Source organism: Leucoraja erinacea, chromosome 13, assembly GCF_028641065.1.
Source record: "Leucoraja erinacea ecotype New England chromosome 13, Leri_hhj_1, whole genome shotgun sequence".
Taxonomy (NCBI): domain Eukaryota; kingdom Metazoa; phylum Chordata; class Chondrichthyes; order Rajiformes; family Rajidae; genus Leucoraja; species Leucoraja erinaceus.
The window spans coordinates 10,938,826-10,951,298 of record NC_073389.1 but is presented as its reverse complement, the minus strand read 5'-3'; the positions used below and the strand labels follow the sequence as shown (position 1 = coordinate 10,951,298).

The following is a 12,473-nucleotide window of genomic DNA, read 5'->3' as shown; positions in this document are numbered from 1 at the left end:
GAGTGGAGTATCTTGCTCCACTCCATGATCTTCAGACTGAAGAAGGGCCTCGACCTGAAACGCTGCCTATTCCTTCTCTCCATAGATGCTGCTTCACCTGCTGAGTTTCTCCAGCATTTTTGTCTACCTTCCACTCAGCAGAAGGTCGGCCCAATAAGATCTATTTGCTCTCTCTATATACTGTAGATTCTGTCTGACCTGCCATGTTTTGCAGCATCTCCTGGTTTTATTTCCAATTAAAATTAATTGATCTTCAATATATTCTTAATGTACGGAAAGGAAGTAGTGATTTTTTATCAAAATCAATTAGATTTTAACCAGGCACCAAGGACAGTTTTTCCATTATTATGTGTTTGGTGCCTGACTGCTCACCAGAAAAGAAGCTTGTGTAATTGTCACCCTTCACCAGTAAACCGGAGCATTTCATTCACATTCCCATGGCCTAGAGATTCTTAAAAACAATCTGCGATGGCTTTGTGTGCTAGACGGTAGAACACGGGAGGCCAGTGGATAAATTAGATGTCGACTAGGATTGACAAATGATCTGCAATGCTCTTTTGGATTTCATTTGTGCAAATTGTAGTATGGAATCGGGAACTCTTGAGTGGATCAGAGCTAGTGCTGTGAAATAGATCTTACCAAATAGTTCAGGCCTGCACTTACATTATTTGGAGATGGCTGGGCCTACCAAGGCCAGCTCTGATGAGCCTGAAGTGTCCATCTTCCAGATAAGTCTTTCTTTAACGTTTTCCTTAATGATTGCTGACAACTCCTCATGCCCCCACACCTTGTCACCAATATCATCAGGTTCCAGAGCCCTCTCTCTGTGTCCCCTTCCTGATCTTCACCCCAACTCATCCCATTAAGCATTTCCATGTCCCTCCAAACCAACTGACATATCATCATGTTGCATTGCATTCCCTATCAATCATCCCGAAACAAAACCATCAGTATCCTTAATCATGTCACCTCGACTATCCCTTGCACACACCACCATCCTCCTCTTCCCTACAACCCTCCCATTGTCTTCCTACAATGAGACTCGTTATGAACTGATTAACAAATACAGCATAGGGCAGCACGATGGCGTAGAGCTACTGCCTTACAGCGCCGGAGACCCGTGTTCGATCCTGAATACAGGTGCTGTCTGGACGGAGTTTGTACGTTCTCCCCGTGGGTTTTCTCCGAGATCTTCGGTTTCCCCCCACACTCCAAAGACGTTACAGGTTTGTGTGTTAATTGGCTTGGAATAAATGTAAACATTGTCCCTAGTGTGGACACGGTTTGCCGAAGGGCCTGTTTCCACGCTGTATCTCTAAACTAGGCCAAACTAAATTAAACCCTTGCAATAATGACCACAAGTGGGGATGGTGGACGATATTGCCGATTGTCCGCTATAACCAAGTGAAGGGGAGTAAAGTTTAACCCAAGTCTGGGTGGGAAGAAACATGGCATTGGGCAGGGGTTACATAAATGGGAATTCCCAGGCCAGAGCCCCGCCCCACACGCAGTGCACCAGGGACAGGCCTGGTACTCACACTCACACAGTGGGGACAGCACTCATGGTGGCGCAGCGGTAGAGTTGCTGTTTTACAGCGTTTTCAGCGCCGGAGACTCGGGTTTGATCCGGACCACGGGTACTGTCTGTACGTAGGTTTGTCCGTTCTCCGAGTTTTCTCCGAGATCTTCAGGTGTGCAGGTTAATTAGGTTGGTATAAAAATTGTCCCTAACGTGCGTAGGGTGGTTGTCATTCATTTCAATGATTGTCATTGAACGGGCAGCGATTGCTGGTCGGTGCGGACTCGGTGGTCCATTTCCGCGCTGTATTTCAAAAACTAAAACTAAGTTAGTTATTGCGAGAGTTTGCTGTAAACAGTAATATGGAATGTATTCTTTAAATGTTTGCTTTTACCATTGGCAGAAACAACAGAAACTGCACTGATTCACAGTCACTTCATCTTTTGCAGTGAACGGTGAATAAACAAAGGAGTGACGTCTAAATGAAGCATGAAATATTAATGTTAGAACTCAAACCATGATAAGTCAACACCATAATGTAAACCAATTCTTGGCAGGTGCTCATTAAAGGTAGAATATCCTTTCAGTAACAACGGGTCATCGATGTTCTTTCAACATAAGGCATAAAAAAGATGTTCATTGTTAAAGTATCTGAATCGGAATGATTCCATTGTCAATCACTTGAAGGATGATTGTCATTCATACAATGTTTAACAGATTGAATATCAACATTCTGTTCATTCAAACGACAGCAAGTAGCAAACTAATTTCATACCATAAAGCCACTATTGGACATATATTAAGCATTTGAATAGATATATTAAATTTGAAAAAATTGCTGAGGCAATTCAGTGGAACAGGCAGCATCTATGGGTAGATGTAAATGAGTGATGTTTCGGGTTGAGACCCTTTTTCAGACTCAATTTGAATAAGGGTCTTGACTTGAAACGTCACCCTTTTCCTCTATCTAGAGATGTTGCCTGTCCCGCTGAGTTACTCCAGCATTTTGTGTCTACCCTTCATGTAAACCAGCATTTGCAGTTTCCTTCTGACATATGTATGCATGTTTCACTCTAAGTATGACTTTAAAAGATTACTAAAATAAGCCACACTACATTTTTATTATCTTTATGGGTGCCAAAGCACTTGTGAAGGCTAAACCTCACTGACAGCGGGATGTTTTCCTTATGGAATAATGAAAGATGGAATCATCCATCACTGTTTCTTTCTGCTGTAATTAGACAGAATCGATTAACTGGGAAATGGCATGATATTAAAATGTCTGCAGGCTTGGCGGAACACAAAATTGATTATTCAATATCTAGGTTTAAATAGCTCTCTATTTGGTTTGTGTTGAAATATCCTTCCTACAACCAACCTGAGTAATATTAACTAAGACAGCAATCAACTGAGGCAATTGAGTAAAGTCCAGCTGTGGTGGAAATCCACTGTAGGGTTACCAAGACATCAAAAAAATGAATACAATGATCATGTAGGGTCACCAATGGTATTTTGTTTAAAATGAAAATCATATCATTTTAGAAATATTCAACAATGCAGAAGACATCTGTTGGTTGAGCATTTCACACTTTCAACCATTCAAGGTTCAGGAACAGCTTCTTCCCTGCAGCCATTATGCTGTTAAACACTATAAATAAGCTCTGAGTTGCATAGACGATTATTGTTATTTTATGTGTACATGTATGTGTATGTATGTATGTATGTATGTATGTATGTATGTATGTATGTATGTATGTATGTATGTATGTATGTATGTATGTATGTATATATGTATGTATGTATGTATGTATGTATGTATGTATGTATATATGTGTGCATGGGTGGGTGCATGCAAAGGAATTTCAAAGTGATCTTATATTGACTGTAACCTGTCAAATGTGCATTTGCCCAGTGGGAGTATAGATGCTGAACTCAGAACAAATATACATTCTGGGCCTAAGATAGACACAAAGTGCTGGGATAACCCAGTGGGACAGGCAGCATTTCTGGATGGAAGGAATGGGTGAACCTTTGGGTCAAGACCAGCATCTGTAGTTTCTTCCTACAAAGCAGCATCTGCAGTTCCTTCCTACTCTATTCTGGGCCAGATGTGGATGACAAAGCTGCAAGGGGTTTAACTACCATTGGAGCAAGACCTTGCTAGTGTTGATGAATCCACTTTCACAACTGGCCCTGCTGTTGTTCAGTAGAAGCAGGCTTGTTTCCTATTGGATTCTCTTTCATTCAATCAATAGTCAATAGTCAATTTAATTGTCATTTGGACCCCTTGGCCGTTTCTGCAGCCATACATTACAAACAAATAGACCCCAGACACAACATAATTTACATTTTACATAAACATCCATCACATTGCTGTGTTGGAAGGCCAAAAAAAACATCTCTCCACTGCATCTCTCCACCCCCCCCCCATACCTACATTTTATTAAATTTATGAGGCCTCCCCCCCCCCCCCCCCCCCCCCCCCCCCCCCCCCGGGATGACAGAGTCAAAGTCAAAGCCCCCGGCTGGCGATGGCAATTGTCCCGCGGCCATTAAAGCCACGCCGGGTGGTGCGAGGTCGCACACCGGGTCTTGATGTTGGAGCCCCCGGCGTGCGCTCGCAGAGTCCCGCGGCCATTCCAAGCCGCGCGGGGCAGTGATGTTAGGCCCCGCTCCAGGATCTCTTCGACCCCGCAACTCGGGCGGGAGAAGTCGCTGTTGCAGGAGCCCTGAAAAGCGGTCTCCCTCCAGGGACCCGCGGGCTCCCGGTGCCGCCGTCCACAGACCCGCAGTTGCAGCCTCTGAAGCAGCAGCAGCAGCAGCAGCAGCAGCAGCAGCAGCAGCAGCAGCAGCAGCAGCAGCAGCAGCAGCAGCAGCAGCAGCAGCAATATTCCTCCCATCAGCTAAATTTATTATACATGTTGACTTTTTTATAAAATAATTGTGGAAATTGGTGCCTTTAGACATTCAAGACCGTGGGAGATCCCTGGTTTATTGAACAATGATGTTACAAATAGTGTAAGCATGTAATGTCTGTTGTAGGACCCTGTTGTGGCTGGCACAATGAATACACATCCAACAGAGACGACATCTTGTAAGAAGAGTTTATTTCCGACAACTAACAGAAACTTCTAGAAGGTCACATGTTATCAGTCACGAGGCACAGGCACACTCGCCAGCTTCTACTCCGGGCCTTAAGGGGTGCTGGCATTTACATTACATTTACATTACAGATCCCAACCTGAAATGTTGCCTATCCATGTTCTCCAAAGATGCTATCTGACCCATTGAGTTGCTACAGTTTTGTGTCCTGTTTGTAATCCAGCATCTGCAGTTCCTAGTGTTTCTAATCTCCTTCCCTGACGACAACAACCGTTTCCTAGAGTCACTCGAGCATTTAACCCGTTGCCTCCACTTACTTTCCACAAATTAGATTCCAGATTATTCTTTGCACCAAAATAATGTGATATTTAATGAGTTATTGTATATTTTCTTTGCCTGGTTAGTTTTAGAGTGTAATGCTCATTATTTCTATAGTTCGGGTTAATCATATTATGGAACAATCAGAGCTGAGCAAAATTGTGGAATTATTGCAGAACGGAAGGAGGCCATTCATCCCCTCAAGGCCATGCTGCCCTTTTGTGGAACTATTTAGTCAGCCCCATTCCCACGCTCTTTCCCCTATCCTGCAATTTAATCTTCCTCACACACCAATCCAAATCCCTTTTGAATGCACTGACTTGATTTGTGTCCACTGCCCTTACAGGGGCTGAGGTCCAGATCATTACGCAACCACAATGAAAATCTTGTTTCAGTCACTTTGAATCTGTGTTTCATGTTTTATGGCATACTTCAATCACCATCACTAAATTATAGTGTAGGAAGGAACTGCAGATGCTGGTTTACACCGAAGATAGACACAAAATGCTGGAGTAACTCTTCAGAAGAAGAGTCTCGACTCGAAACACCACCCATTCCTTCTCTCCAGTGATGCTGCCTATCCCGCTGAGTCACTCCAGCATTTTTATCTGTCACTAAATTATATGATGGACATTGCTTTGTCTAAATGTGGCTGTTGTGCTTCCCTTCACTATGATGGTAAATATGTTTTACAGTAATTCATTGATAATAATGCATTCGGGACTCTGAGATGTGAAATGAGTTATATAAATGCAAGTTATTTCTTCAACCTATATATATTAATGTAATACTGGACCAGGTGGGGACCCGTTGGGCCAGTCGCCCAAGGCAATATTCCACCACTGTCCCATAGCCCCCAACCGCGCAGGCACGGCTGAGGGGTTCCCGATGTGACACCAGAGATCCCCGTTGTGACAAGAGTCACGGCAACCCTCCCCCAACTGTGCCGCACCATCCCTCTTCCTACCCCTATCCTCCTCCATTCCCCCTCATCCCCAGTACTCTCTCCTCTTCACCTTCCCTTTTCTTTCTCCTCTCCTCACCCTCCCTACCCCCTCCTCTCCCTCTATCTCCCTGCTCCCCACTCCTCACCTCCCCATCACACTCCCCCTCTCCTCACCTCCGCCACTGTCCTTCTCTCCATCTATCCCCCACTCCCTACCCCCCCCTATATCACCCACACAATGAAAATCGGCATTTTTTGAAAAATGAACCCTCCTCCTTATCCCCCCACCCATCCCCCACACACAATGAAAATCATGATGTTTTTTTAATGCAATTTTCAATGAAAATCGTGTTTTTTCTTTAAAATAACCTTAACACAATGTTAGCTGTTAATGAAAATGGAAGAATTTGATTTAAACTGTTTTTTTGAAAATCGCGATTTTCTATGTAAATGAGATTCGTGATCGCATTGTGACATCGTTGTGATGTTGAATGCGGCTGACGGTCAGGGCAAGTGGAAAAGTGGTTTGAAAAGTGATTTTTGTAAAGTTTAAAATGTCAATAACTCGTAAAAAATATCATCAATCTGAACAAAACCTGTTTGATTTACATCACAGGACAATGGTAAGGTGGGCCAAAAATTGTAGTGCTATCGTGTACCATTTTGGCTGGGTTGTGGGATCTCATGCGCACGCATACAAACAAACAAACAAGATGAGAGTTATAGTAATATATAGATGAATGCAATAAACATGAACATCATATTACACTACTTAAGTTCTCGGCTACTAGTCATTGTATTTTTGCAAGTGCACCGTTTAAATTATCATATTATTTCATTTGGTTGAAGGCACACCAAACACAAGTATATCTACTTTTCTGGTCTGGATCTGTGATATTATTTTTCTGTTCTGCTTGAAGATATAGATGAAGAAATGAGGCACCTTTCCAACTGTGAGTTCCCAACAAAATGCCAAGACGAAGAAACCTTCTCACTGCAATCCTCATTGTTTTACCGTGGACCATACTGCTGACTATTTGGCATCAGAACTCAAGAGATTTTTATTTTGCCGTTAAGAGAAGTAGGTGAACACTTTGTGGCCCCGTGTGACTTTTCATTATTCATGAATTCTTTAGCTATGAATTAATGCTGCCTTTCATGTTCCTGACATGTATGCTGCAGACCACATTTTCAATAAACATATTTGATGTGGCCATGTGGAAGATAGGCACAAAAAGCTGGAGTAACTCAGCGGGTCAGGCAGCATCTCTGGAGAAGAGGAATGGGTGATGTTTTGGGTCAAGATCCTTCTTCAGGCTGGTTCTTGGCTCCGTTATGAACACTTTCCTTCTCAAATGTACTCAGCCACAAACATTAGGAGCAAATACTTGGAAATTACTGGTGCTCCCCCTTCAATTTCAAACAATAAATAGCAGCATCTTTGAAAAGTCCAGCTATTTACGTGGAAGTGGGGTCGAGATAATTATGGGAGTCAGTGGGGAAGATCAGTTGGACCATCTCTGACACCTATCTCCTCTTTCTTGATCCCATTGTCTCTATCACTGACGTCTATTACAAACCCACGGACTCCCGCAACTTTCTCGACTACACTTCTTCCCACCCAGCTTCCTGCAGAAACTCTACCCCCTACTCCCAATTCCTCCGTCTACACTGCGTCTGCGCCCAGGATGAGGTGTTCCATACCAGGACAGCCGAGATGTCCTCATGCTTTAGGGAATAGGGGTTCCCCTCTGCCATTATAGATGAGGCTCTCATTCATGTCTCCTCGGCACCTCGCTACTCTGCCCTTGCTCCCCCTCCCCCTTGTTCCAACAGAGACAGTCCTTGCCTTTCACCCCATCAGCCGTCGCATACAACACATAATCCTCCAAAATCTTCGCCACCTCCAACAGGATCCCAATACTAGTCACATCTTCCCATCTCCATGCCTTTCTGCCTTCCACAGAAACCATTCCGTCTGCAACACCCTGGTTAACTCATCTCATCTCATACAACACCTCATTTTTTGCTGAGGCAGCTTACAGCCCAGTGGTATGAATATTGATTTCTATAATCTCAAGTAACCCTGGCATTCCCTCTCTCTCTATCCCTCCCCCACCCGTCGCACCAGCTTCTCGTTTTCACCCATCAAACAGCTAACAATGGCCTGTTTCCTTTATCGTTACTTCTTTGCCTTTCGTTCATTGTTCTTTATCTCTCTACATCACCATCTATATCTCTCGTTTCCCTTTCCTGGGACTTTCAGTCTGAAGGAGGGACTTGACCCAAAATGTCACCCATTCCATCTCTTCAGAGATGCTGCCTGTCCAGTTACTCCAGTTTTTTGTGCCTATGCATTCCTTCATGGGCTGTTCACTCTATCACTCTATCATATCACAAGCTTTCCTGAGCTTGTTTGGGTGAAACTAGGCATGGCAATTCAAAAAACAAAGAGAAAGGTATTTTGGGCTTTTCCAGCTTTAGAAATAAATTCTCCTGTCGTTGTCAATTGTGAAGACAGAGGATAATTTAATAGCATAAATCAGTTCCTGCTCTAATGCCAATGAGGTCAGTATCTAAATGATAATGCTATCTTGGGCCACATATTCCTTTTGACATTGCGGTCTTGTGTTACATTCTCACCCCAAAGGAGGGATATTTAAGCTAGAATTACTGCATTAGTCCTAAACAAGCAAGAAGATGCAATATACATATCCCTACACACTTAGTTTGAGGCCAGTTTAGTTCAGTTTAGTTTATTGTCACATATAACGAGGTGCAATGAAAAGCTTTTGTTACGTGCTAACCAGTCAGTGGAAAGACAACACATGATTCTAAGCTGCTTGGTTCATCCATTTTTATAGTCGGCAGATTCAGTTTCCAATATCCAGAGAAAATAATTTCCCTGTTGGACTTATCATTAATTTCCTTTCTTTATGATTAATGGAATGGGTTGTGTGCGGGCAACGGGATATCCAGTAAATGAATGAGAAGTCCTGGAGAAACTCAGCGGGTGAGGCGGCATCTAATTTCGAGTCGGGACCCTTCTTCCAGTAAGTGGAAGGCTTTTTTAAGTGAGATAGTGAGAGTTCAAGGATGTTCAAGCTAAAGTAAACAACGAGGTGATCGGGAGGAAGGAACCCTGCAAAACAAGAGATATTGAGGCTTTGGTTACAAAAAAATAGGAGGCAATTTTAGGTACAAACTGTTGGGATCAGATGAATCGCTGGAGAAGTAAGGAAACGCACAAGTGTACTGATGGAAATCGGGAGGGCTAAATGATGGAATGATATGGCTTTAACGGGAATATTAGGGAGAATCCAAAGAGTTTTTGTAAGTTTAGTTTAGAGATACAGCGCAGAAACAGGCCCTTCGACCGACCGAGTCCGTGCCGACCAGCGATCCCCGCACACTTACATTATCCTCCGCAATTAACCTACAAACCTGTACCTCTTAGGATCTACTGTATCCATTGTTCAAGGTGTGGACTCTTATACATCGGCGAGACCAAACGCAGACTGGGCGATCATTTCGCGGAGTTGTGGGAGGAAACTAGAGATCCCAGAGAAAACCCACGCAGGTCAAGGGGATAATGTACAGACTCCGGAAAGACAAGCACCTGTAGTCAGGATCGAGCCCGGGTCTCTGGCGCTGTAAAGAAGCAGCTCTACCGTTGCCCAGATATTAAAGGAAGAACAATAACCAGGGAGATAATAGAGCTCCTCAAGGATGAAAGTGGACATTGATGTTTGAAGTCGCAGGACATGGATGAGATTATTTATCCATTGTTTATACCATGGAGAAAGATGAAGATTAGTGAATTCGGGAAAGTTAATGGGGATGTCTTGGGGGTAGTTTGCATTAAAGATCAAGATGTGGGTGTGTGTCTTAAAATGAATGAGATAAATATCCATTGCCTGATGTATATCCAAGGTATATCCAAAATTATTGTGAGAAGCTAGAGAAGCATAGAGAGGGAATGCCGGGGCTACCTGAAGTGAGAGAAATCAATATTCATACCACTGGGTTATAAGCTGCTGTAGCGAAATGTGAGATGCTGTTCCTCCAATTTGTGTTTAGCCTCACTCTGACAATGGAGGAGACCTAGGACAGAATGGTCTGTGTAGGAATGGGAAGGAGAATTAAAGTGTCCAGCAACCGGGAGATCAGGTTGGTTCAGGCGGGCTGAGCAAAGGTGTTTCACAAAATGATCGCCCAGTCTGCGTTTGGTCTCGCCGATGTATAAGAGTCCACACCTTGAACAATGGATACAGTAGATGAGGTTGGAGGAGGTTCAAGTGAACCTTTGCCTAACCTGTGCAAAAAGCCTTATTCCACTTCTCTAGAACTTAATTTTTTTATCTATTTGTTTCGATGGGGCATAAACTGCCAAACTACTTTCCAAGGTTCTCACCAGTAGTTAGAAATGGATACAAGGAAATATTCAAGAATAGGACATTTTACATACTTGTTATAACACAGAATGAGGCTATTCTTCCCTTCAGGTCCATACTGGCTCACAGCAAGTCAACCAATTTCTCCTCTTCCCATTATATTTGTATCCCTGCAACTTATCCTCTCTCATATCCTCATCCCACCCCCCCCCTGTACTTCTTCTGCCCCTTACCCATATTAAAGGCTGATTTAAACTAGCCCGTTAATAAATTGCCTATTGCATTTCCTGTATTACATCAGTAAACTTCTAAATTCACGTTAAAAGGCGCTTGGAGTTTCATGGAAGATGCTTTTATAAATATATATTTTCTTGCTAATGGCCCCTGATGCTCACACTTTTGATATTGCCATGGCAAATAGGTAATATCTCTCATCAGATCATGGATACATTTTTGTTTTATGCTGAATATGTAAAATAATAACAGAAAATATAAGAACTGGTCCAATTTTCTACAGATTGCAAATGAGCATGAAAAAGATCAGCTTGCATTTTCTCAGTCTTGGATCAAGTGAATGATATTGCATTGATGGTGCTGTTAATTGATCGGCCCAAGGCCATAATCACTATCTTCTTCCCTTTTATTTTCAGAGGAGCCAGACAATGGAACAAAAAGAGCACTCGTCAACAGTTCACAAAGCAAAGAAGAACAGGGTGTCTGTATTCACCATCAGGCAGCAAGCACTCAGACCTACATCAAGCTGGAATATGTTTACACTAGGCCGCCCCAGTGGTCGCAGTCCTTGCCAACCATTTACGTGGTAACACCAACCTACATCAGACCTGTGCAGAAAGCAGAGCTGACCAGACTAGCTAATACCTTCCTCCACATACAGAACCTGCACTGGATTGTTGTGGAGGACACGCCCCGGAGGACTGGTTTGGTTGCACTGCTACTGGAGAAGAGTGGACTGAATTTCACTCATTTGAACGTTCAAAGTCCAAAAAGTGTGAGGTTGGGCCTCACTAAATCATCATCGCGTGCTCCAAGGGGGACCCTGCAGAGAAACCTGGGCCTCCGCTGGCTGAGAGACAGACTGATCCCAAATGATTCATCAGAGGGTGTTGTTTACTTTGCCGATGATGATAACACCTACAGTTTGGAACTCTTTGAGGAGGTGCTCGCTGTTAATCAAAAATAATATTCGTATTAAAAATGAAATAGTCAATTCTTACATTTCACAAATTTTGACCATTTGACCACTCTACGTGCTCCATTATAGATTTTTTAAATTTCAGTGGGCACCAACATAATGAGCATTTAATCACACCTGGTAGCTTCTACAAATCGATAAAGTCATTCCTGCAAAGATACTTTAAATAATATTTCCTTATATTTTTCTGCAATTAATATTAGTGTCATCAGAATCATGCTGGGTTTTGAGCTTCTGAATAGGAAAATTGCACTTTGGTTATTGATTCATCTAGTATTTGGTAGACTGGGCTGAGAGATACACTAGGTTTAACCTGTAGGTGAGAACGGGAATTTTGTCTCTGGAGATAGACACAAAATGCTGGACAGGCAGCATCTCTGGAGAAAAGGAACAGGTGACCCTTCTTCAGACTGAGAGTCAGGGGAGAGGGAAACTAGAGGTATGAAAAGGTGAGTCATGCGATATGGAAGGGTGAGGCGGAGAACTTTTTTCACACAGAGAGTGGTGAATCTCTGGAACTCTCTGCCACAGAGGGTAGTTGAGGCCAGTTCATTGGCTATATTTAAGAGGGAGTTAGATGTGGCCCTTGTGGCCAAGGGGATCAGAGGGTATGGAGAGAAGGCAGGTACGGGATACTGAGTTGGATGATCAGCCATGATATTAAATGGCGGTGCAGGCTCGAAGGGCCGAATGGCCTACTCCTGCACCTAATTTCTATGTTTCTATGTTTCTATGAGGCGTGAAAACGACAGATCGAAGCAAACATTGATAAGGAAATGTACAATGGTTCATTGTTGGCTGACGGGAAGGTGACAAGGAAGTATACAATCAGTAAAATTAATCAGGAGGATGATGAAACTATTCAGAGACTAGGGTGGGGGTGGGACAGAGAGAGAGGGAAAGCAAGGGTTACTTGAAGTGAAAACATTCAATATTCATCGTAATGGGTTGTAAGCTGCCCAAGCAAAATATGAGGTGCTG

General features: G+C 43.2%; 1 protein-coding gene across 2 annotated transcripts in view; it reads left to right on the top strand.

The window, feature by feature from the left end:
* The window catches only part of LOC129702619 (galactosylgalactosylxylosylprotein 3-beta-glucuronosyltransferase 1-like), a 107,522-nt gene that overhangs the window by 74,970 nt on the left and 20,079 nt on the right, over positions 1 to 12,473 (top strand). For both annotated transcript variants that reach the window (XM_055644447.1, XM_055644446.1), the window contains 2 exons: positions 6,806 to 6,966; positions 10,930 to 11,456. In XM_055644447.1, coding sequence (XP_055500422.1) covers positions 6,855 to 6,966; positions 10,930 to 11,456 — 639 coding nt within the window. In that variant the 5' untranslated portion in view covers positions 6,806 to 6,854. The remainder of the gene's footprint in view (positions 1 to 6,805; positions 6,967 to 10,929; positions 11,457 to 12,473) is intronic.